Source organism: Vespula pensylvanica, chromosome 9 (genome assembly GCF_014466175.1).
Source record: "Vespula pensylvanica isolate Volc-1 chromosome 9, ASM1446617v1, whole genome shotgun sequence".
NCBI classification, from domain to species: Eukaryota; Metazoa; Arthropoda; class Insecta; order Hymenoptera; family Vespidae; genus Vespula; species Vespula pensylvanica.
In genome coordinates this window covers 121,209-145,618 of record NC_057693.1, presented here as the reverse complement: position 1 = coordinate 145,618, position 24,410 = coordinate 121,209, and the positions used below count along the sequence as shown (strand labels likewise).

Genomic DNA, 24,410 nt, shown 5'->3' with positions numbered 1-24,410 from the left:
TGGAAGGAAGGAGCGGGCGAGCGCGCTCGTGTGCTCCCGATTTACGAATCCAGCCACTTGTAGCGCCGCCGCCGCCACCGCCACCGCCAACGCCGCCGTCCGCACCTAGTCAATCCTATTGCCGGCAAACAGGTGAGAAAGAGAAAGAGAAAGAGGAAGGGAGGGAGGGAGAGAGAGAGAAAACGAGAAAGAGGTACGCCTTTACTCTTCAGGGATTCGACCCTTTTTTCTACGAGCCATTTCTTCCATTTTCTCTTCTTTTCTCCCGAATTTTCTGCTTTTAAGAATCTTTCCGAGCTACCGATTTTCTCCTTTCCTTTTTACCTTCCTCCCAACCCGCGTTTCCTCGACCGTAGTAGGGTCTACCTCCCCTGCAGGCTACACCAAGTCAACCGGAGGTACACTTGCGTGCGCACCCGTCCATCGATCTATTTTAGCTCACCTACGCTCCTGCCAGCCCTGCTTTCCCTCTCTCTTCATACCTGCCGCTCACGTTGTTCTACCCCTGCCACCGCTGTACATAAAGCCCCATTTTCCGAACAAAATCCTAATCGAGCAACCTTCGCTCGAATAATGCTATATTTATTGGTTTTTCCTTTTTTCTTTTTTCGTTTGTTGCTGTATTTTCTGTAAAAGGGTACTTCGAATTTTTTATTTCGCCTTGTACTTTTACTTCGATAATTAAGATTAAAAACGGACTACTTATTTTAATTTGTCTTAAAAGTATTGTTTGCAACATTTCTGTACTGTAATTATCTAATCACAGATATAAAACTTGTGTGTATATTCTTCTATAAATTTCTAATTACTGTTTCTCGTAAGAACGAAATCTCTATCGCCTATAATTAAGGAGATATACATTTTGAGAAATAAGTCTAATTGAGGCAGAATTCAAAGAATCCACTTTTTTATAATGGAAATTATTGAATTTTCTTTGGTAAGTGTTAGAATCTTTACGACATATGCATGAAAAATGAAAATGGGGTAGTGAAAGTACTCGAAATAGTGATCGTCTTCGTATAGAATACTCTAAATGGAAAGTACTGTGTTCTATTTAATTTCAGCGATTATGACTTACAAGTTAAGAAAGCGACGATTATCATGCTTCAAGAAATAAGCACAATACATCGAGTTACTCACGCTTTTATCTTCAATTAAATTACTCGACTTTCCCTAGTAATCGCAAGAATCGGTTTGTAACTTGGTATGCAGACCGTGTAAATCATCTTCTCAAATATATTTAATTTCGCGTCTTTGTAACTCCTGTCTTTAGTGTAATATCTGTAAGCACGGAGTAACGTTTCAAATTTTTACAATTTAAAGCAACTATTATTTTAATAAATTCGATACATATTATAATCATCGAGATGTTCGATAAACGATATTTAACTATACTTGTAATTAACTTTATCGCAATAAGCATTGAAATCGATGCTTGGAACATATGGAAAATGCAAAAATTTCCAGAGCGACGACGTTTATGGCAAACGAATGAAAATCGATCTCAAGAATCTTACGATCCCGAAACGCACATGTCAGCTCTTCAAAATGTTAGAATGGGACAAAATAAGAGAGAAAAACGACGTAAGTTCACGTTTATCGTACAACTAACAAAAAAATAAAAGAAAGTAAAAATGTTGAAAACTTATCTTCAGTTTTTCCACTCTTCACCGTGGTAAGATTTGAGAATAATGCCTGTGGTGGATTGAATGGTGAAAATGGTACTTGCATATCATCAACTGAATGTTCGCAGCGAGGTGGTATATCCAGCGGAGTTTGTGCAAATGGTTATGGCGTTTGTTGTATCGGTAAGAAATACAGATTATAAGTGACTTGTTTAATTATTTATTTCCAAAAATCGATATTACCTTTGTCGTTTAGTCATGGCCTCATGCGGACAAACGATCAACGATAATAATACTTATTTCGTTAATCCTAATTATCCATCGACGTTTGATGGTACGGACTCTTGTCAGCTGACTCTTTTGAAGTTGCATCCAGATGTATGCCAATTTAGGTGAAAAAGAAGTACTCTTTGATCGTTTCCAGATTTACATATCTGGTATACGTACAATGGGTAAAAAAAAGTATTCGCATTTAAAATTAATACTTTTTCTTAGACTGAACAAATAAATACGTCTTTTTTTCAATTATTGACATACTTCATATGATATATTAGTTTCTTTATGTCTAATAAACGATTTATAATTTCGTGTTCAGTCTTTAAAAATTTATTTAATTTTAAATAGCGCACGCGAGAATACATTTAAATTTATACATAATTCATTAAGATTTTTAACTGTTTATAGATTGGATTTTGTACAATTTACGATAAGAGGACCCGAGACGATCAACAATCTATGCACTTACGATCAATTTATTGTTTCTGGAGGTAATCCAGTACCAACCATTTGTGGAACTAATAATGACAACCACAGTAAGTTAGATTTTTATTTTAATACGAGTCTCGAATAAAATGAAATTCATCGTTGGTCAAAGACACGTTTTCTTTGTTTTTCACAGTGTACATCGATGCTGGTATAGGACAAACTAATCCCATTGCACTGACATTCGTCACGAGCGGAAGTTCCTTTCCACGATCCTGGAAAGTCCGAATCTCACAGATTCGCTGTAACACAATTTATAGAGCCGAAGAAGGATGTTTGCAATATTTTACCGGTGTATCAGGGCAAATAAAATCATTCAATTTCGATTCCTCGACCGGCTTACAATTGTCCAATCAGGATTACAGTATATGCATCAGAATGGAAAGAAACTTTTGTGGCGTTCAATATATGCCATGTTCGGATGAAGGTGCGACAAAAAAATATTTAATAAGGTGACCTAAAAGTTACGAAGGGATTTAAAAAAATAATGAATTTTTTATTTTTGTCATTTATCGAAACGTTGTAACATGAATTTTTTATTTATTACGAATGAAATATAATATTTAAATTAAATGTTTGATAAATTCTTGCTCTTTAAAAGCCACAAAGGAAATAATCATTTGAATAACGCATTTATTTGAAAAGATTATTTTTGAAAGAACGAGAATATATACTTAGCAGGTGGTTATATTTTATGCGTAATAAAATAAAAATTTCATGTTATAGAGTTCATATGACGAAAATAAACAATAAAAAATGGAATCTTAGTCTTTTGAATCTATCCATTTATAAGTAGTTCCTTAAACAAAATTAGCTATATATTGCATAATTTTATTTAAATTATACATTCCATGAAAAATTATTTTATACAAATTTGAATATCAATCCTGTTTTGTTCTATGGAATTTCTTACTTTTTAATACGAAACTCGAGATAACATCAAAATTCTATATATATAAAATATATTAAATTTATTGGGTTTACTTGATACTTAACTATAGATATTCTGTTTAGTTCCTCAAAAATTTGTTTTGTTTAACTTTAAGTTGAAGTTTGTATATCACTAAAGTAAAACAAAGTTGACAATGTTTGTCATAAGTAATCTTAATAGGAAACTATCTAACCTTAGCACGAAACGATTTTTCATAGAACGTATAATTTGGGAGTCATTCAAATATTAGTGTTACCTCGTCTTGTATACACATATATATACATGTCTTCTTGTTGATCGAATAAATTTCGATAAAATATAAATGTTACAGCTACGATGGTATCTAATAGTGGTTCAGGACAAATGTCTCGTAATAATGCATTCACTTTAACGGGTAATACTCAAGGAACCCAAATAGCTTCTATGACAGGTGCCATGTGTCAAACAGATTGGCTGATGATTCCTTGTGCGATTAACGTAGGTAAATCTCCTTCGATGTCTACTACCTGTGTAGACCGATTGTGTGGCGGTACCTTTAATGCCGATAATCAAAACCTTAACTCATCTTCGGTCATTAGTAAGTATTCTCATTATTTGCATCACAATCCCTTTCAACAAAAAGTATTCTTTTTTATTTTATATATGTTCAATAATCAAATAAAAATATTTTTGCGTTTTATTTCAGGTACTGTCAAACCTTTCAGATTAATCTTTCATACAGATGCAACCGAAGCACCTAATGATGTTGGAAATAGAGGATTTTGTTTAAATTATATTCAACAACCGTGTACGACAAAGTTGAGGTGAGGCATTGCGTAGACATCCGAATGGCAGATGAAGGAACTGTTATTCAAACCTTACGAGCCCACATTTTATTGAAAGATCATTTTCCAAATGTTTTACAAGTTTTCTTATTTAATACTAGGACGATGTTAATCCGATTAAAAAATAGGATCTCGCGAGTATTATATATTCTTTTGCAAGTACACGTAATAATACTTGCTCGATAAGTACGCTTGTACATTTTCAAACATTCATTTTTATTTGATTACACGTATACTTTTGATTTTTTAATAGTATCTATCACCTAAAGAATCAATCAGACGTTTAACGAGCCAATCATGCGATCCAATCGTAAATACATGTGTAACATACGACAGTAGTGCATTCTTTGGATATATTTTCACACAATAACACGTCGATATATGTGTGTGTGTATATATATATATATACCATAAATATATATATACATAAAATACCATAGATTAAACATTAATATTTCATAAACAATGTTAACGAGAAATAGAGAATTAGTTTTCGTCTAATATCAGATAATATAATTCGTGTCGTTCTCTCCTTATTAATGTACTTAATATATTTAGAAATAAACAAATCTTCCTAGCAGTCAATTAAAGCATCATCTTAGATTGTTTATGTATTAATGATCTCGCACCAATTTCTTCTGATCCATGAAAATTCAATAATTATTACTAAAGTTAATCTTGATAATTTCTTTCGTCAAAGTTAAAATTCGTCAATAGAAAAATGCATAAGTACACTCGTGTATGTATATTGTATATATGTATAGTATATATATTTAATAGAATAGAGGTAGGTTTATTTCTTAACACTACAAAATCGAAAATTCCAATAACATAAAAAAACAATCGTTGTATAGCAAACCTTAGGAAAGTAAACTAAAATGATTAGAAATATGTGCGAGAAAAGTAAACTAAAATGATTAGAAGTATGTGCGAGCAAGTGCGACCATGACATTCATTTCGTTATAATATCATTTCTAAATCATAATATTTCCTATAAAATAAAGACAGTCACCTGAAATGTATAAAACGATATGCGAGAACGTAAAGATCAATAGTTTGGATACTTCGTAATTTTCTTAATTAATGAAAAGATTGAAAAATCTCTTTTTCATAAAAGAGATTCAGAATGGTTGTTATGGAAATTACAATATTTAGGTATGCAGCATTTTAATTGACTGTGAGGAATAACCTAAACTGCTAATTAACATATCTTTCATATCACAATCGTGAATTGAATAAAAATAAGAAAGTGAGATGAAAATTAATACGATCGACAGTCTTTGCTGAATGGGTTATTATTAAAATAGAAACGTACTTATGTTTCTTGTAACATCATACCAGTGTTAATTGTTCTCAAATCTTAAATCATGAATTATGAAGGTACGATTAGTTATATATCAAAAGTTCGACACATCTAATCATAATATAAAACGTCTTTAAATTTCTGTTTAGCCGATCGTAAGAACCTTAATAAAATTTGAATAAAAATTGTTCAAGTACAAACTTTCAAACTTACTAATTATTATTTAAACCTCTAACCAAGAGAAAGACTTTTAATAAGCACCATATGTAAGGCAATATGTTGCCGGAAAAAGAGAGAAAAAGAGAAAGAGAGAAAGAGAGAGTTGCCGATGCTAAACCATTTATCCTTACAGGCCGTTACATTTGGATTAAATATTTAAACGATGCTTCTATGCTCTGCCGTTCAATCTTCTCTTTTATTGTAAAAACGATTCGATATTGAGATAAATTTTTCAGCTCTATTATTTTAGTGCCATAAAAATTAATAGGCGATTTACGGTAGAACCTTCATTATTTGAACTATCAAAGCAGATATATTCCACGTAGTGTTCCTTTTTTTCTATAACGATCAAAATCAAATTTGTTGGCAAGAAGAAATTGCGTATTTATAGACTTAAATGTAATAAATGATTTAAGTAATCTAGACGATTGTACAAATCCAAACAGAATTGGACAATTTTTTATATTTTAAAACAATAAAAAATTATTTTTTTGTCTTTCTCTAAAATAAATGAAATTTAATGGCAAAATAGTTGCTGTTTTATTATTCGAAAATTCCTTCATTTGAACATCTGAATTTCTGTATTAGTTCGTATATTAGAAGTTCTATTGTATAATATATAAATACTTTTCTAATCTTAAAATTCTTAAGGTTCATATCAGATAAATGTATTCTTACTTGTAGTTTATAAATCTTACGAAGATTCATCAATTCCATTTTCTCGCAAAAATGCATATTTTGCAGTCAACAATTTTTTCTTATCGAAATATGAAGTTATGAAACGGTCATGTACGCATTATTTTGATTGGCAGTGTGAAATTCTTTTTTTATTTTTTTTATCAAATTAACCATGATTTACGTGAGAACATAAACTTACGATATTAGACGCTAGATATTAAATTTTGTTCATTTTTTATTCTACGTCGAATATACCTATATAATATATTATGTACTCACCCTAATTCATCGCGCACTTCTTCGATGTTCTATTTGCTTATGATTGCGATTTTTGATTGAAAGTAATGTCAGTTTGCATTTGGTCAAATACTTTATATTAGTTTGTAAATAGAGCAGTGGTGTTATAAGATTATCCAAAAATATCGATGAATGTTTTTTAAGTATCCGGTGTCGAAAATTCGTAACGCCGCGAACTGTTCTTTATTTCAACAAGAACATTAATCTTATGGCCTGTCTAATCTAATAATAAACGTTGAAATTTGGTCTAACATTAGCAACTCTGCTCTGCTTGGTCAGATTTAAGTCTTGTTAACGTAACGAATACGTACATAAGAGATACGATCACCACTTATTTGGTCGATCTTCTCACAGTTTCCAATCTTTATCACCTTTTTGTTACATATTGAATATATGTCATTGGAATAATACATAGAATTAAGACATTTCTTTTGCTTTCATAAAGTATGTAAGCATGTCAATAGGCAATGGAAATACGATAGTCGAATTCTTTTCAGCCGAGATGGTGTTAAGAGTCTACGATAAAAAATTAATTAGTAAGTGCTTACTCTTATAAAATAGTAAGAAAATGATGTAATTGTCTTACCTGAAGATAACGTAGTTGCAATGCTGCCGGAGAATCTCCGATTACCTCCGACGCTTCTCTTAGCGCCCTACTTGCCTTTTGCTCACCTTCGGCGGCGATGACCTAAATACAAAATATCACAAATCATTTTCATCTAAATATACGAATAGATATAACGATTACCTTTGCACGAGCTTCACGAGCTGCCTCTGCTTCTGCTGCCATAGCTCGTTGCAATTGGACAGGTAACCGTACATCTTTGCTACAAATTTTATTTATTTATGTAAAATTAGAATATTAAAAAGATAACAACAAAAAATGTAATGATATTCTTTCGATTCTTACATTTCGACTCGTTCGACTTTTATGCCCCATGTATCGGTAGCTTCGTCCAAGGAAATCTGTAATACGTATTAATAAATTTCTTTTTACAAATAGTCTTGTATATGTATGTATATACAGAGATATATTAAGATTATAAGTAAATAATTTTTTTAAACAAATTAAAATATTGTAAATGATCTTTATTTATATTTGGCAAGTAATACGGAACCCAATTTCTTGCGATTTCATGAAAGTGTCTTTGCCAAGTCAACCGGGTATGTCAACTATTTTTTATTCGGCAAATCTTGGATCCGACTCAACCAATAATTTTAAAACATTATTATCAAATGTTAAACCGTACCTGCATGTTACCAGAGATAGTTTCACGCTCGCTAAGTATCTCATGTAGTGGCCTCGTACCCATAGTATTTCGAAGCGTCGTCTGTGCAAGAAGTCTCGTACTATGATGTGCATTTTCAACGTTGGCAATAGAAATAGTGGCATTATTAACACGATAATAAACAACTGCATCCACAGACACGGTAACGCTATCCTTTGTTAATACCTATAAAATAATCGATTGGTCTCTTTTTCATTATCCATTAACCCATTTAAATCCATTCGAGAAATATAGATTCCAATGAATTACCTCTTGCGGTGGAACATCATATGTTCTCGTTCGAAGATCGACTCGAGCGTAATTGTCCACGCAGGGTAAAATGAAGAAAATTCCTAAAAAAACATAACTTTTATCGTTAAGAGACGACATTTTGTTACTTATAATGTATCTTACATCTAATCTTTTTTCTGAATTTTATATCAGATATGCGTCTTTTATTATTGATGTTTTATATATATATATATATATATATATATATATATATATATATATTGTAAAAGAAACTTACCAGGACCTTTAGCACCGCCCGATAGAAGACGGCCCAATCGAAATATAACCGCTCTTTCGTATTCTTGTACTACCTATAAACATAATAACAAAATATTTTAGCTCTTATCCCTAATATTCGTAAGACAGAATTATCAAAATTTATTAAAAATGTAATTGAAAATCCATTCAAAGAAGGATTGTGTCACTTATTTTACATGTAAGTATATTTATAATACTCCGAAAAAAAGAGAGAGAAAGGATTACTATTGCAATATAAGCTATTATAATTGTTCATTGGAAACAATTTTTTTAGTTAGTGTCCCCTTTAAATTATATATAATCGAAGTTTTATCTAAATCTATCAAAGAAATGATAGAACTTACTATTAACAGAATTCTGTGCATCTTTTATAGAATGTCGACGGTTCTTAGAGGTCAATTGTCCGTTCTAATAATAATGCACGAGGGTTATAGCAGCTTATATAGTGAACGTTAAAAGAAAGAAAAAAACCGAATACACCTTTTTAAAATTGTACCTTAAAGCAAACGAAGAGAGAGAATGGCATAGTCATGATCACCAAAATCCAAGACAATACCACTAGAATATTACCACAGGTTTTTGAATCGCTTTGTGTGGAATCCTCCGCTGAAACAATAAAAACGAAAATTTTATCGATATGCTTGATATAGGGTAGTTTAACAATTATCAGAAAATTAAATACAAGTAATGTTTTGAGAGTAAATCGAATATACGTTCGTCCATTAATAATTCATAAAACCAGCCCGAGCTATTAATTAGGACACATGTATGTATAATTACAATCAGACAAATTTTTCAAACTAAGATTGAAGAACGGAAACCTCGATTATTTCATTAACCTACAAAAAAGAAGCTCGAATAATAAATGATGTATAGTTGCCTCGATTCTACGAGTCACATAAGAGCTGCTCTTCTATCGTTGATATAGTATGAATAGCTTCTTTCGTTAGCCCCTTTCCTAAGAGAGTATACTCTTATACTTTCTCAAAAGTGTTTTCCAGCCTAGCTGTTAACTAACGAGTGTTTATATAGTCCAATCCATAATACCATCCTCTTAAGTGTACGAAAGCTTTTTAGTCTCTTGCTCTTATAATATATTGTATATAGTCTTTGAATAAAAACAATACACTATTGCAATCTCTTTTTCTCGCAAAACTATTATTATTTTTTTTTTTATTATTCATAGAAATACGATACATATAAACGAATTTGCCATTTTCTTCATAGTACAAGATCGATAATGGCTAGTAAATGAGACTACATATGCACTATGTATTTTCTCGTCCATCGACATGAATATCGTACATCAGAGGTATATATAGATATGTATATAAGAAGAAATTACGCTAAAGTTGAAAACTACACAAGCGGTTTCGTGAGTAAATCCCTTGCGTGTAAAATTTCGATAATCATCAAGAAAGACTCGTATAATTTTTCATAATTCCATAGATTATTTTTTCGTTCTTCCGTAATTTTTTCTTCGATATTTTCGAAATTAAGGTAAGAAAGAATAAAGAAAATTTGGCCAGAATTTGCGTGAAACGTAATTCACCACTCCCATACACAGTAAATATACAAACTGTTTCTCGTTCGATAACTCATTTAAACTCAGGATCGATTTTGTTAACGATAACGCCGGCGAGAGAAAGAATAAGAATTACGGATCGATATATTCGTACGCGCGTCCTTTTATGGGTAAGCTACGTACACCGAACTGAATAAATTTACGTCCATTATATATGATAAAAAGCAAGTTTATAAAGTCAATGGCACCTTTTTAAGAATATTGAGTATATTAATTCAACAAGAATAGTATTGTGAAGTAAAAAATATGAACAAATTATAACCAAGGACCTTATTAGAAACCGCACCTAAGAAAATATACCTAACTCTTAATCGAAATTTATTATAGTACGCCTTACGAAGATCTTTTAAGTGTCCAAATCAATTTTCCTCGATTACTTTATTCTTAATGTACATTTTGAAGCTTACCGTCTGTCATAATGAAATAGTTACTAACGATGTGCCCAGTGACCTGTTGACCTGAGTCAGTGAATTCCTCCCTTGCTCTCTCTCTCCCCTCTCCCTCTTTCTCTCCCTCTCCCTCTTTCTCTCCCTCTCTCTCTCCCTCTCTCTCTCTCGCTCTTTCTCTCAATGTAGGTTCGTTACTGAACTTTCAGATCTGTAGTAGAGCACGTAGCAGCAAATTATTCAAGATTCGAAATGTCACACTTTTTTCTACCGATATTTGCTCCGTAGTCTGGCCGTGTTCAGCCGCCCACTCACATGGAAAGTCCTCTCTATCTTTCTCTCCTCGTAGTGGCATGCGCGAAATGCGCGAAATGCGCGTACTGGTATCCTATCCTTTCTCCTATCCCTCTGACCTACTCTTATCTTTCATTCTACCAATGTCCATCCTACTTTTCCACCCCTATTCTGCCACATACTTTTTTCCAATGAAAACGTCACACGTCAACGTTTTATTTCCTGTTTCTTTTTATTTTCCTATCGGACAGATTCTCAATAAAACAAATATCTTTGAAGAGCAATCATTCGTTGTAATTTTTACTTTTCGATCTGTACATTAATACAATGGCTTCATCGATTGCATTCAACGTATAGTCTTGAACTATATTTCTAACGCAAAGATGAAGATCGTGAATATATATACGTACAAGGTGAATGCTAGAGAAACCAAGTTTACCTATAGATGGCTGACTAATGTTCGCTTATACCACTGCTTACTATTTAAGGTTCTTCATTTCACTGTTTTTACCGCCTGAAATATCGGCTATTGTTATACGATAATCTATTCGACGAAAATACTATTTTAATGTTTCCGTTTTCGTCTGAGTTGTATCAAGTCTTCGTAAAGAAATTGAAATTGCCAAAGTTGTTTAAGTTTGACAATAATTTGATTTAATGATACCGCTAAATAAAAATCTGATGATTTACTGTTATCACTTAAAGAATAGAAAGCACTTAACTAATGACTTGTGGTTATAATATCTGTACTAATAAATAAATCATCATCTAACATCAAAATAAACATTTTCAAGAATCTAATAATTTTATAGTACTTGCTGATATAATGTGCAACATAAAATAATTTTTTTAGATGAAATTACTGGTGCTCAACAATATTGTAATTTTTTATTCCGAATAGAATAAAAAAAAAATTAACTCAATTTGAAACTTGCAAATTTAAAAATTCAAATGTTTAAAAAGAAAAAAATAGTCCGATACAGAACTAATACTTTTTTAAAAATCCAAAACATCCTTTATACGTCGTGATTTCGTCTTGTGAATTAAACAGTTTAACCCTTAACTCAGAATCTTCGTAGGCAAAATTTCTAACTCTCGAGTTAGCCCAATTAAATCTTTAACATTTTCGATATCTCCTAAAATATATCGTAGAAGCCTCCGTGACTTTTTCCGACTAGTGATACAACTACGTAGCTTTGCTTAAAGTTCTTTACGATAAAGTAAAGATTACGACCTTCCTTACACTTAAGCAATAATTCATTCATACCAAATTCGCATTATGGTTTATTTATTAATTTTAAACCACATGTCAGCTTAATAATATTGTCTAGTTAAAAGGTGAAGTTATAATATAGTATGGAAATTGATTCTAAAACAACAAAAATTATATCGTAAAGGAAAAAATAGGCTACATTTAAGGCATTGCTGAAAGGGCCACGTCAGTTCACAAAAACATGTAGATATAAAAAAAATGTTGGAAAAGCCATTAGAAGTTCTAGCATATAATAAAGGTAAGACTAACATAGACTTATCAAATCAAATGACTTCAAATGACTTATGCAACAATTCTTAGAAAAAATGTCAAATGGTATAAGAAACTCTCCATTGAACTTCTTCTTGAATTAGCAATAATAAATGGGCGATATACTAACATGTTACAAAGAAAACAATTAATATTCAAGCCTTTAGATAAAACATTGTGGCAAAACTGCTAAATATTTAACACGATTTAGCAAGATCTCGAAAAAGTATTTCCAAAGTTTTTACAAGAAACCGATACAACTGACAAAAAATTACATAGAAAATATGTGCAATGATATGCTAGAACAGCAAGAAGGACGGTACAAAGTAGCACAGAACAAATCTAAAATAGTTTACACTTCTTGCATCTAATGCACTTATTTCCCCAAAATATGTATGAAATGTTTCAATTTAAAACATAAATAAATTAAATATAATGATGAAGTATTAAATTGAATGTGAAAATATTTGCTTATAAATGAATTAAACTTACATAAAAAAATTAAATAACTTGTTACAAAATTATTGATTCTAATTTTTACTAAGCTAAAATGTCAATTTAACTAAAAACAAACATACTTATATTTTCATCGTAATTAACTTAACAAAACTTTCAATTTATATGCTCATAGTATTATTAACATGAGTATATATATATATATTTTTTTTTAAGGTATATATATACATATATATTTTTAGCTCAATATACCCGTTATATATATGAATGAGGCGACCTCGTAAGAAACATTAATGTCATATATATATACGAATGACGTGGCATACAATATGTTAATCGAGTAATTCTTGTATTTACATTACCTAATATTGCTTTATTAAAATCCTATGGAGTATTATTTATCTCACGATTTTTTTATTAATTTTCACAATCAATTTTCAAGTGTTTATGTATTATCCAATTTATATTTCAACCATTTGTTTTTTCAACTAAAAGAATATCTTACCTCCGATAATACGATCTCGTATGTCATCCGGACGCGCATTGATCTGAATCGTGGATCCATTGCCATTGCTCATAGTCGCCATAGGAAGAGATTCTATGGGGTTAACGCGAGATTCAAACTTCGCCACCTAAAATAGTTAAATTTAAATTAATACAAATATCTACTCGAAAGAAAGGGAAAACCGAGAATTTTTATTACATTTAGAAAACTCATAATTTTTATAGAATTTCAAACAAAATTGAACAATTATATTTCTATCAAAGGTTATAACATGTGGAAACTTTTTACGATGATAATTGTATAATACACTAACAGTGATGATGTCTAAAAGTAAAAAAAAAATCGGATACAAAAGTAAAACGGACGATTTTATATCTCATTATTAGCATGTAATTTTGTAACTATGAGAGAAGAAAAAATTTTATTTTTCTGATTATGTAATTCGCAGAGAAAATCTTCTTTTCGAACGTATACACTTGATTAGATAATTCTTATTATCCCGAAGAATCGTAAAATATTTTATGAAACTTCTTTCGTCCTATTTTATGTTGTTTAGTAGTTATATGCGAAAACATGAAATTGCTAATTAAATATTAAATTCATTTCTATATCATTCTAAGATGTTATGGCATGATAACAGATCGTCAACTTAATAATAAATGTAGTTTATTCCGATGGGATCTGCATAGATTAATCAGAATGTTTAATCAAAAAGCTCCATTAAAATTTCGTATTTATTTGAAACAATCGTATCCATTATTTCTCGAAAAAAATACGGCTCGTCCTTCCAAAGAACAATTTTATTCTATTCCCTATTTCATCCAGACAATATAAATAGAGGGTCAAAACATATAGCATTCTGGTAATATTTCATCGAGATAATATCACACGGAAAACACGTTGTTGACACGATAACGCTCTTTCCACCAGGATGGATATTTTCCACCGCGTAATTCCACTAATCGAACATTGTTATTGCACTTAAAAATATATCTAAAACAAATCACTGATATTTTAAGACATTATTTTTACAATCATAGATCTCCGTTGATAGATCCCTTGTTTTTTAAAAGAAAAGAACATATACATTTTTGTAAGTAGAAATATCAAAAATATAATTAAAAAAAATATATATATATAATGTAAGAAATGACTGATAATGTTATAATAAAAGAAAAGGAAAACATAAAAGGAATTCCATGGAAATAATATAAACTTTTTATCACCTTGTGTCGTTTCTTCTTACACAAATGAAAAGGCAGACAGAGCAAAGCGTGAACGTCACCGTGGCTTCAGAGTCCCTTATACGAGACGACCGCCACCCTAACTAGTAGACATTGGTTAACGCTATGTTCGGCCACGCGCAGTTCGTCCTCACGTACCGATACCCTTCCACTTTCAAACGGTGCTGACCTCTTGTCATTTAAGCATCAAAACAGTCCTTTCGAAATAAAGTACGCTTTCCTCGTTATAAGAGGTCACTATCTAAGCGATCATTCGTTTCGTCTTCAAACCGATAGATTCTTGTTTCCTGATGATTCAAGACGAATGTATTCTTTCTGTATATAGAATTTTTTAAAATAACACGTAAATTATTAGATAAAGAAACAAATAGAGATCGATTTGATAATAATTAATTATATAGAATATTATTTATTAAACACAAGTATGTGTGTGTATATATATATATATATATATATGCTTTTCTAAAGATTATTTGAAGGTCGACACTAGTTTAAAGTTTTTAAATGAAGTACATTTTAAATATCGTTTATCTGCTATAACTATGACTGCTATAGATATGTGAACAGCTTCTAAATGTTATATGTGAGAATAAAACACGTGTTCTATCGAGCTTGACTTTTTTACATGTAGAGCATATGTAAAAGGTTCAAGGATTCATAACAGGGTCAATAACCAATGTATTACATTATAATTATCTAATTCATATTCACTTATGATCGTGTGTTTATTAACATCAGCCTAGAATGTATGACAATATTAGTGTATAATGTATTGTATTTCTTAATTTATTAAAAACCTCTTTTTTTGTTATAAATACCAGTTTTAAACTTTCATTTTTATCCTCAATGGATATACTATACGGCAGTAGTTTAATATACGGCAAAGTTTAAAGCGCGAAAATATTCAATCGTATATCACTTTGATATAAATTTATCGGTATCCTAAATGTTAGAACCGATAAATAAAAATTGAAATATAAAAATGCACTGGTCTTACATTCCCCTGGTTAGATAAATGACTGAACATTATTTCGTATTGGTCGCGATTTCGCGCAATTGTATCTATAATTATCACGTAGTCCTCTTAAGTATAATTATATATATATATATATATATATATATATATATATATATATATATATAGACATATACATATACATATATATATATAATTATACATACATATATATATATGCACTAGGCAAATTATTGCGGCGCATTCGAAGAATGATGCATAAAACAATGTACATGGAACGTTTTGTCTTATGGTCAACATTACCAGTGGTAAAACTGTGAATAGTCTTTGAAATACTGGCTTATGACATTTTGTTAGCACTCCGTTATCGTGTTCGCCCTATTACGTTTAATAAATTTTTTCTGACTAGTACTTAAAAAGCGAGACCAGCCTCAGAGTACGTTGTAAATATCTTTTCGATTGAATTTACGTAGGCTGCCGTCCTCAGATCAAGACCAAGATTGAACTTCATAGCGGTCTTCATAATGGCCTATGGAAATAATATAAAAGTGTACAATAATATATATAAACAAATGTAATCGAATAATTATATCATTATTATCGTTAAGAATCTTTATGGAATTGTAACATATACCCTGGCAGATCGTTCCATCGTATAATCTAATCCTGAATGTACAATATCTTTCTCGGATGCACCAGAAATACGTTTTTGGAAAGCTTCCGAAGGAGTAATAGGAATACGACCACCAACACAACCAAACCTACGTTCCAATGACTCTTGTACAGATTCTGTAACGTAGTAAACAAAAATATTAATAAAATTATTTTTAATTGGTATATCATTTACGGTATTAAATTGATATTGCATTTGACGAACCAAGTAAATGATAATTAGATTCCCGTTCATATTTGAAAGTGAGTCGACCATACGACACATGATTCAAATTCTTTAACCATTCGAAGAAAGAAACTGTAACACCACCAGCGTTAATATAAAGATCTGGTATAACAAGAATATTTCGCTCGATAAGTATTTGATCGGCAGCTGGCGTCGTTGGACCATTGGCAGCTTCCGCTATTATCTTGGCCTAATACAAAAAAACAATACAAGCAAATAATATCGAACGATCTTTTTATGATCTTTCGTTTACCATCATCTCAATTTAATGAATATTTACTTGAATACGGGACGCATTATCTTTGGTAATGACTTTTTCTACTGCAGCAGGAATAAATATATCGCAAGGCTCGTACATAAGATTCTCTCCCTCGTACGGTTTGGCCCCGGGAAAACCGACAATCGTTCCGGACTCTATACGATAATCTTCTAGTTGCTAAAATAAAAAAAAAATATTTGAACGAGTGTTGTAATCGGTATGATTGATATTTACAATCTATAGAAGATAGATCTTGAGTTTTACCTTTGGATCGATGCCTTGGTCATTAACGATTGCTCCATCGTGTTCGAGGACTCCTATGCAAACAGCACCAGCACGATGTAAATAACGCATTGTGTGCAAACCGACATTACCAAAACCTTGAATGATGAAAGTTTTTCCACCCCATCCAGGCGTAGTACCTAAATAATCAATATATTAAATAAAATATCAAAACTTTAATTCAATGAGAAAAGTCTAAATTTTCAATGGTGAATGGTACGTACCAACCATACTCATAAAGTTAGCTTCGTTAATGAAGTTTTCCAATCCGTGAAATATTCCGCGACCAGTCGCAGATATTCGTCCATGAATTCCACCCTGATTAATGGGCTTACCAGTTACACAAGCATGAGCATTGATATCCAAATGACCGATCGTTTTCGCATAGGTATCAGCGATCCAAGACATTTCACGTTCTCCAGTTCCCATATCAGGAGCAGGTACGTCCACGCCAGGTCCTACGAAAAATAATTATATCGATATGTCTCCCTCTTAAAAAAAGAAGCTTTTTATTTTCTATTTTCTATTTTCTGCATATCATCTCATTTCGTTTCGAAAGTTATAATACATATTATTTTATTTGTAGGCACACGAAAGATGAATAAAACAAATTAAAAACTAAAAAAAAAAGTGTTGTCCCAATAAGCTACATGTTAGAATTCTAGTTGTGTCCTCTGTGCATGAAATTTGTTCTTTACGATATTATAATAGATACAGAAACAAGGTACAGATTATTTTAAGCAAGCTCACACAAATGTAAATTTTCTACGATAGATTTGATCTAAAATTATCACAAATGAAATAACGTCGACGCTGCAAGCGTACGGAATGACGTAACAAGACGCTGTTGGTTGAGATGCCAAAACGATGTTGTATGATATATAAAATCTCGAAGTTCTTCATTCTTAGTTAAAAAGAAAGCTTACCAATGAATCCTTTCTTTGCAAGCTCCAATGTGAATCTCCTTGTGATTTTCTCAAGTTCATGCTCGGAATAATTTTTAGGATTGATTTTTATCCCGGCTTTAGCACCCCCGAAAGGTACATCCACGCAAGCACATTTGAATGTCATCAATGCAGATAGAGCCTTTACCTCATCTCGAGAAACATCCATGGAAAAACGGATACCTGCAAAATGTATAAACTTTGTTAGGATAATTATGCTTACAAAGTAAAATAATTAAATTGTTTTAACTTTCTCCTAATTTATCTTAAAAAAATATCGACGTAACCACGAATAAGATTAAAAAATTAAAAAAAGATAATATAATAATAATAATAACAATAAAAAAATATAATGGAAAATAATGCGATTTTTTCTAGATCATCATACTGTTAAATATAGCAGTTTATTTCTCATTAGGCAAATTGATTCATGTAATCTCTCTAAAGCTTAAACATATTGATATCCAAGAGATATTATTGAAAAACAAGTCGTTAATGTAGAAAAAGATCTTTGAAAAAATCACAATTTATCGAAAGACGGACTTATCTTAAGTAGATTATTAATGAACACTCAAGTGATTGCAGCGATTGTCGGAACATTAAATTTCGAGTAATAGTCATTTTCCTTCACTATTTTTCGTAACAACTGCGAGCCGTTGACTTAACAAATTATGAAGTCTATTTTAGAAAAGAGCTCGTTATAAATCGGAGATTTCATATTCATATACGTATTATATATACATAGATAAATAAGTATAATATGTAATTTACTGTTATGAGTTAGCTTACAAGAATTCGGAACGAATTCGAAACGGATAGGCCTGAGAGGACATGATCCACGAATGTTCCGGATAAATTACTATTTTCTTGAGAAATTTTCTTGCAAATCTGCTAATGGTGTATAAGCTATTTCTTGTTAAATATTAAAGTTCGTTTTACGTTTTCACGAAGTTATCTGCGTATGTGTACAATATATAAATATATATATTCGTATATAATACACATTGAATAATCATTATTACCGAAAACATAAAAATATGCTTTTCTATACAATAATACCGTCTCCATAAATGAAATAATTATCGAATAATAATAATAATAATAATAATAATAATAATAATAATAATAATAATAATAATAATAATAATAATGATGATGATGATGACGATGATGATGACGACGATGATAATAATAATAATAATAAAAAAGAAACAAATAAATCGATACGAACAAACACGAGAGCCAATTGCAGATGTTACAAAAAGAGCTCATTGACCTTAAATATCGTGTCATTGTCATTGAGCATGTATTATAGTTATATCGTATGATTAATTTTGATGCCAGATTACTAACGAACATTTGGCAGCAACATGTGTTTATGCTTGGCGACGTAATCATCGTAAAATTTTTCAAACATACACATATATCAAAGCATTTGAGATATGCTCATGTTCACAAATGATTTATATAAACGATATAATCAATCAATTCTGTTATCGAGAATCTAAGTAAATAAGACCTACGTTTCGTCGAACCTCTTTTTCGCTTACTTTTATCTTCTTTGATATGGAATGGTAAGTAAACCCTGGACATGTGACGGAACGAATATATAGACACATTGTGATAAACAAAGTAATTATTACCTAAGTAAATACCTAAGTAGTGACTCATCTCGTCGAACAAAAACAACATGCTGCATTGTACATGTTCTCTCTCTATCATCGTCTCTCTCTGTTTATTTGGCTAACATAAGAGAACTGTTTCATTCTATCTCACATGATTCTTACAATTAAACAAAAGGTGATAACGAAATATCATATTTCGTAATGTAGTATTACGGATGTTATGTCTTAAAGGAGCTATAAAAAGACGGGTAATGTTTTAAAATATAATTCTATAATATATATTCAACATTTTAAATACCTTTCAAAATAAATGTTGTAAAGACATCTCTTCAAATAACTGCAATATCGAGTACTCTTTCTTTTTTCTTTTTCTTTTTCAAACATCACCAAAGAATAAATTTAATTAGATTAAAAATTATAACACTTTCAGTCTTCCATATGTTTATTTTATTTCCTAACCTAATTTTTAACTTAATGTTCGTTCAGTTCGAATATACATTTATATATTATATCTTATGCATTAAATGGATAAATTATATTGATCAAGTTATTATTTCATAAAAAACAACGTGGAAAAAATATATAATACGCACCCGACAATATAATTTACACACAAGAATATTTTTTTACGTTAAGTCCGACTTACTAAAACGCGAATTATCGAGTGTAACTCGATATCCGTAAATAAAGAGAGACAAAGCAACTATTCGCACGCTAATTTTCTCATTTTTATGAGGCATGTGCATACGTGCGCTTGAATTCATTTAATCTTCTTTATTATTACAATAACCTTCGTTATTTGAATATTCATTATATTTATACATTTTACTATTCGTATTATCTCTCGTCTGAACAACATATTTTCTTATAAAAAGTTTTCGATTTAGTTTCAGTCATTCATTCGATTTATTGTATCTAAAAATGATATTTTAAAATATTTAATCTATTTATTAAATAATGTATACAAAAAATAAAATAGAATACAGAATATAGAATATAAGGATAAATAAATAAGAAATATTTTGACTCATTTAGTCATGTTGATTTAATTTAATTAAATCAAGAACTTCATCCAATATGATAAATCGCATTATATCCATTATTTATTCAACAAATTCAAGTTATGCAAAGTTTAATCATGACACAAAACACGCTCAAATTTACATCAAATATATAGTAGTTCCAAAAAAATACGTTCAGAAGAAATCGTAAGCTGCTTGTTCTGTTGAACGCGGTCAATGATTCTACTTGTACTTTTATCATTCTCCTTGAATAAATTTGTTGAAAGAGGAAAAGAGGTTAAAAGAATCGAAAACAAAAAAAAAGACTACATTAAAAACAATGAAACGAGATAAAATATTTAACTCTTCTTTTTTCCAATGTCATCATTCGTCGAAGAATCAAGCGATAATTTAGTCTTCTTGTATCGAGGTTAAGACCGCCTCTTCATAAGTTCCGAAGCCGTAAAATCGTCACAAGTGTGCGAAGAGTCCTTACATACGCGAACAGCGTAACCATAAAAGCGAGCTTGGGACGAAAGGGATGTTCAGCTAACGCTAAGCGATACAATCCACATTTTGCCAAATATCGACACCGATAAAGATTGAATCACATATTTTTTTATTGTATACTGCAATTTCCTTCTGAAGATTGATATACGAATATGTACGCATTTCTATATTTTACTTTCTATATCAATATTCGTGAGTAAAACAATACAAATTACTACAATATTTAGATTCAAAAAATGTAATGAAAATGAAAAAAGACAAGTATAAATTTTATTCCTTATTGTTATTACTGCTGCGTTCTAAATTTCTAAAATGATCAACTTTTTTGATAATTAGTTTTAAATTATTATCAAATAAGAATCTTTTCATCTACATAAAATAGTCAATATGGCAGTCAATATATTAATAATAAAAAACTAAATGCGCATAAGTGTAAATGCATACTAAAGCGTGACGTTTCATAACTCAAGTATATATTGGTATCAATAAACAATGATCTAATATTTCTGTACCTTACAATTGATATATTTTATAATTCTAAGATGAAATTTATCACAATATAAAATAAAGTTAATTGATATTAATATAAGTTTTTCTATTTGTTTAATATTTTTTCAACTGGTACTTTCGAACAATCCTTATACTTATTGTTTCTAATCTTTACGTTAGCGTGCTATTTTCCAGATAAGAAAATAATACATTATATAAGAAAAAAAGAGAAAAAATGATTAACTTCACTTCACATTGTAATCAGTTTTATATCATATATATAGATAACAAATCATAAAATTTATACTGTCAAAACAAGAATTAATTTGTAATAATTTATATAAAGTACTGGATTATCTATCTATTGACACCAATATATATACACATATTTAAATTATGAATCATTACCCCTTATAATCAAAAAATTAAAAATACTAATTATGCTTAAATGTTTACTTAGAAAAGTTTGAAAAAATATAGGCTTTATGATTAACCTTATTTCACATTGTAATCAGTTTTATATCATATGTATGGTTATCAGATCATAAAATTTATGCTGTTAGAATAAAGAATAATTTTTAATGTACCTACTAAAGTATTGCATTATTTGTCTATTGACACCAATATATATACATATATTTAGGTTATGAATCATTATTCTTTAGAATCAAAAAATTAAAAATATTAATTATGCTTAAATATTTATTTAGAAAAATTTGAAAAAATATAAATTTTATGAAATATTTTTACTTACACACACGTACACACACGCATATATATATTTTTCATTTTTAAATAATCGATATAAAATACAACAGAATGTTTAATATCTATCTTCATTTTTCATCTCCCTTATCGTCAATAATATATGACGTAACTAAGTCATAGACTCATCGAGAGTATTTTTACGATTATCTGATCTTCTTTAATCCCCAACATCAAACGCTTCTTCACATTTTTATAGCATTTCGATTAAACAAAGAATTATATTAAAACATATTAAATATCTTTTTAAATGAAAGATATAAGCTCGCAATGTATTTTGACACAAGTTGAACGAGTATCGAAAGGAAAATATTTTACACTTTGAGAAATTAATTCTAACAATGAGAAACATATAAGATCATGATGTAAGAAACCATCCAATTGGATTCTGATTGGGCCATACTAATATAAATATAAATATCGTTCTATCGAAATTGATTGCAACCAGCCTTCGCTTACGTCACGATTTTTTGTTTTCGAATCAATTTACCTTAATGTACTTTTACTTTGTGTTTATTTTTTAGAAATGTTTTATTTACCAAACATTTATTTATCAGCGAAATTTCAATGACATTGATTAGTTGAAAATATATAACGCTTTCTCTTTTGACTTTACGCGCGAATAAATACACAAAGCATATAGAGACGCAAAGCGAAATTGAAAGATGCTGCTATAAGACGATCTAATGCTATCGACTCAACTATATCGATAGAAAAGTATACGAGTCGTATCACGAAACTTTTTTATTAAACGCGAATCGTAACGTATCTCACGTATAACAGACGTATTCTCTTCGTTTTCCTCAAAGTGAATAAAACGTTATAGCAGTGAACAAAAAAAAAATAAAATAAATAAATAAAAAATAAACAAATAAATCATTAAGTTAAATCGTTATAAATCCTTAAGTGATCGACGTATAAATAATAAATAATAAAAAGTAAAAAGATAAAAGAATAGACATACCTCCTTTGCAAGGTATTCGATGTGTCGAGTGTTGAGCTCGATAACCTGTAATCATTTCGTAATCACCGGAATCGCGTCTAAGAGGAAAAGATGTCTCAAGAATGTGATCGCATGGTTCCATCAGCATTAATATTCCCTTGACTTTTTTCTTACGTTCCTCAACTGTTATCCTTGAACGCTTAGCAATGTCTTCGACGAGCTTATCCTCGGCAATCCGACAAGCACGATGGAAAAAATATTCGACCATATCAAAAAATTTTGGATTCGCTGCATTCGGCACATCTTTTAGACGTTCAGGGATTTGATGTTCGGCGTAACCTCGCATTTGCAAGGCTGCCGTAGCTCGAACGAGCGTGCCTTTGAGCACATCATTACTGGGTACTTGTTTCAAACCAATCGGTGATCTCGTCAATTTTCTCACGTGGAACATTCTTCTTTATTTGCAATAAAATTTGTGATTACACCAAACGATATTCCAAGTATTCTTTTTTCGAAAGAATGCAGCTACACTCTTTCACTTTTTCTCTTTCTCTTGAAGCGTCCTCTCAGCGCCTTCTTTTTTGTTCTTTTTCCCGTCTGTCCGTCAAATACTACCTCTTCTTATATCGTAAGCAAGACTCCGTTTTGAATGACTTACAGTTTCGATGACTCGTTATTATTTACGATTTTCTTTCTCTTGCTAGTTTTGCTCCTTTATCTGGCCTTCTTCCTGTTCTTTTGTCTGCCCTTCTTCCTGCCCTTCTGTTCACCCTTCTACCTGCTCGTTGGTTTGATCGCCTAGCTGAATACCTACTACTACCTATTTCGCCAAACCTTCTTCCCCAACTGCTCGGTACCGACAGACTGATCTACTCATACGTTGGGTTTCTCTTTTCCTCTATCGGTACTATACGGTAAGATATGATCCATAGATTAGATTGTGAAGAAAGCAACTCCCCTCTTATAAAACTTCAGAATTGCCTCGAGCGCCATCTAGTGGTATATTATATCACATTAAGAACTAGAAAAATTAAATCCAATTGGTTGTCAAACAAATATGTAAAGTATATAATTTCAGTAAGCTCTTGAATAACAAAATTTGATTATTTTAATGCATTAAAAAAGTTTTCTTGTATAAAAGAATTATTACTTGTATACCAATAGTACAGGATTGCCAACTTACGGAAAACTTATTTTTCCTAGAAAACAGAATTCTTTTTTCTTTTTTTATTAATAATTTATAAATATATAATAATTAATAAATATATAC

At 30.5% G+C, this 24,410-nt stretch overlaps 3 protein-coding genes across 7 annotated transcripts; 1 reads left to right on the top strand and 2 right to left on the bottom strand.

Moving 5' to 3' along the window:
• Positions 1–14: 14 nt before the first annotated feature.
• LOC122631881 (cubilin-like) lies at positions 15–4,572 on the top strand. 3 transcript variants are annotated; one of them, XM_043818073.1, is made up of 8 exons: positions 15–132; positions 1,461–1,584; positions 1,656–1,808; positions 1,882–2,017; positions 2,310–2,437; positions 2,524–2,814; positions 3,650–3,895; positions 4,004–4,572. In XM_043818073.1, the coding sequence occupies exons 2-8, from the start codon at positions 1,533–1,535 to the stop codon at positions 4,123–4,125; spliced, it is 1,128 nt and encodes a 375-aa protein (XP_043674008.1). In that variant the 5' UTR covers positions 15–132; positions 1,461–1,532; the 3' UTR covers positions 4,126–4,572. The 3 variants fall into 3 exon arrangements, with proteins under 3 accessions (XP_043674008.1, XP_043674007.1, XP_043674006.1); XM_043818072.1 differs by having other exon boundaries at positions 34–132; positions 1,421–1,584; XM_043818071.1 differs by lacking the exon at positions 15–132 and having other exon boundaries at positions 1,216–1,584.
• Positions 4,176–14,763, bottom strand: LOC122631884 (band 7 protein AGAP004871). Of its 3 annotated transcripts, XM_043818076.1 has the most exons (10): positions 14,431–14,763; positions 13,205–13,331; positions 8,953–9,062; positions 8,437–8,509; positions 8,178–8,260; positions 7,890–8,093; positions 7,550–7,605; positions 7,388–7,466; positions 7,226–7,327; positions 4,176–7,155 (listed from the first exon to the last, which is right to left on the bottom strand). In XM_043818076.1, exons 2-10 carry the CDS (start codon positions 13,284–13,286, stop codon positions 7,057–7,059), a joined length of 888 nt encoding a protein of 295 aa, XP_043674011.1. In that variant the 5' UTR covers positions 13,287–13,331; positions 14,431–14,763; the 3' UTR covers positions 4,176–7,056. The 3 variants fall into 3 exon arrangements, with proteins under 3 accessions (XP_043674011.1, XP_043674014.1, XP_043674013.1); XM_043818079.1 differs by lacking the exon at positions 8,953–9,062; XM_043818078.1 differs by lacking the exons at positions 13,205–13,331; positions 14,431–14,763 and adding an exon at positions 10,449–11,505.
• A 377-nt stretch (positions 14,764–15,140) lies between these two features.
• Positions 15,141–24,030, bottom strand: LOC122631877 (glutamate dehydrogenase, mitochondrial). The gene is made up of 8 exons (XM_043818065.1): positions 23,162–24,030; positions 17,790–17,990; positions 17,088–17,321; positions 16,846–17,003; positions 16,603–16,758; positions 16,302–16,512; positions 16,059–16,213; positions 15,141–15,953 (listed from the first exon to the last, which is right to left on the bottom strand). Exons 1-8 carry the CDS (start codon positions 23,589–23,591, stop codon positions 15,837–15,839), a joined length of 1,662 nt encoding a protein of 553 aa, XP_043674000.1. The 5' UTR covers positions 23,592–24,030; the 3' UTR covers positions 15,141–15,836.
• Between the last annotated feature and the right edge of the window lie 380 nt (positions 24,031–24,410).

Coding starts and splice junctions, on each gene's coding strand:
- LOC122631881 (XM_043818071.1), top strand. CDS start 1,368: ATGTTCGATAAACGATATTTAACTATACTTGTAATTAACTTTATCGCA. Junction 2,815..3,649: donor TATGCCATGTTCGGATGAAG/GTGCGACAAAAA, acceptor TAAATGTTACAG/CTACGATGGTATCTAATAGT. Junction 3,896..4,003: donor TAACTCATCTTCGGTCATTA/GTAAGTATTCTC, acceptor GTTTTATTTCAG/GTACTGTCAAACCTTTCAGA.
- LOC122631884 (XM_043818076.1), bottom strand. CDS start 13,286: ATGGCGACTATGAGCAATGGCAATGGATCCACGATTCAGATCAATGCG. Junction 8,094..8,177: donor ATGATGTTCCACCGCAAGAG/GTAATTCATTGG, acceptor ATTATTTTATAG/GTATTAACAAAGGATAGCGT. Junction 7,328..7,387: donor CTCGTGAAGCTCGTGCAAAG/GTAATCGTTATA, acceptor TTTTGTATTTAG/GTCATCGCCGCCGAAGGTGA.
- LOC122631877 (XM_043818065.1), bottom strand. CDS start 23,591: ATGTTCCACGTGAGAAAATTGACGAGATCACCGATTGGTTTGAAACAA. Junction 17,991..23,161: donor TCGAATACCTTGCAAAGGAG/GTATGTCTATTC, acceptor TACATTTTGCAG/GTATCCGTTTTTCCATGGAT. Junction 16,759..16,845: donor ACCAAGGCATCGATCCAAAG/GTAAAACTCAAG, acceptor TTTTTATTTTAG/CAACTAGAAGATTATCGTAT.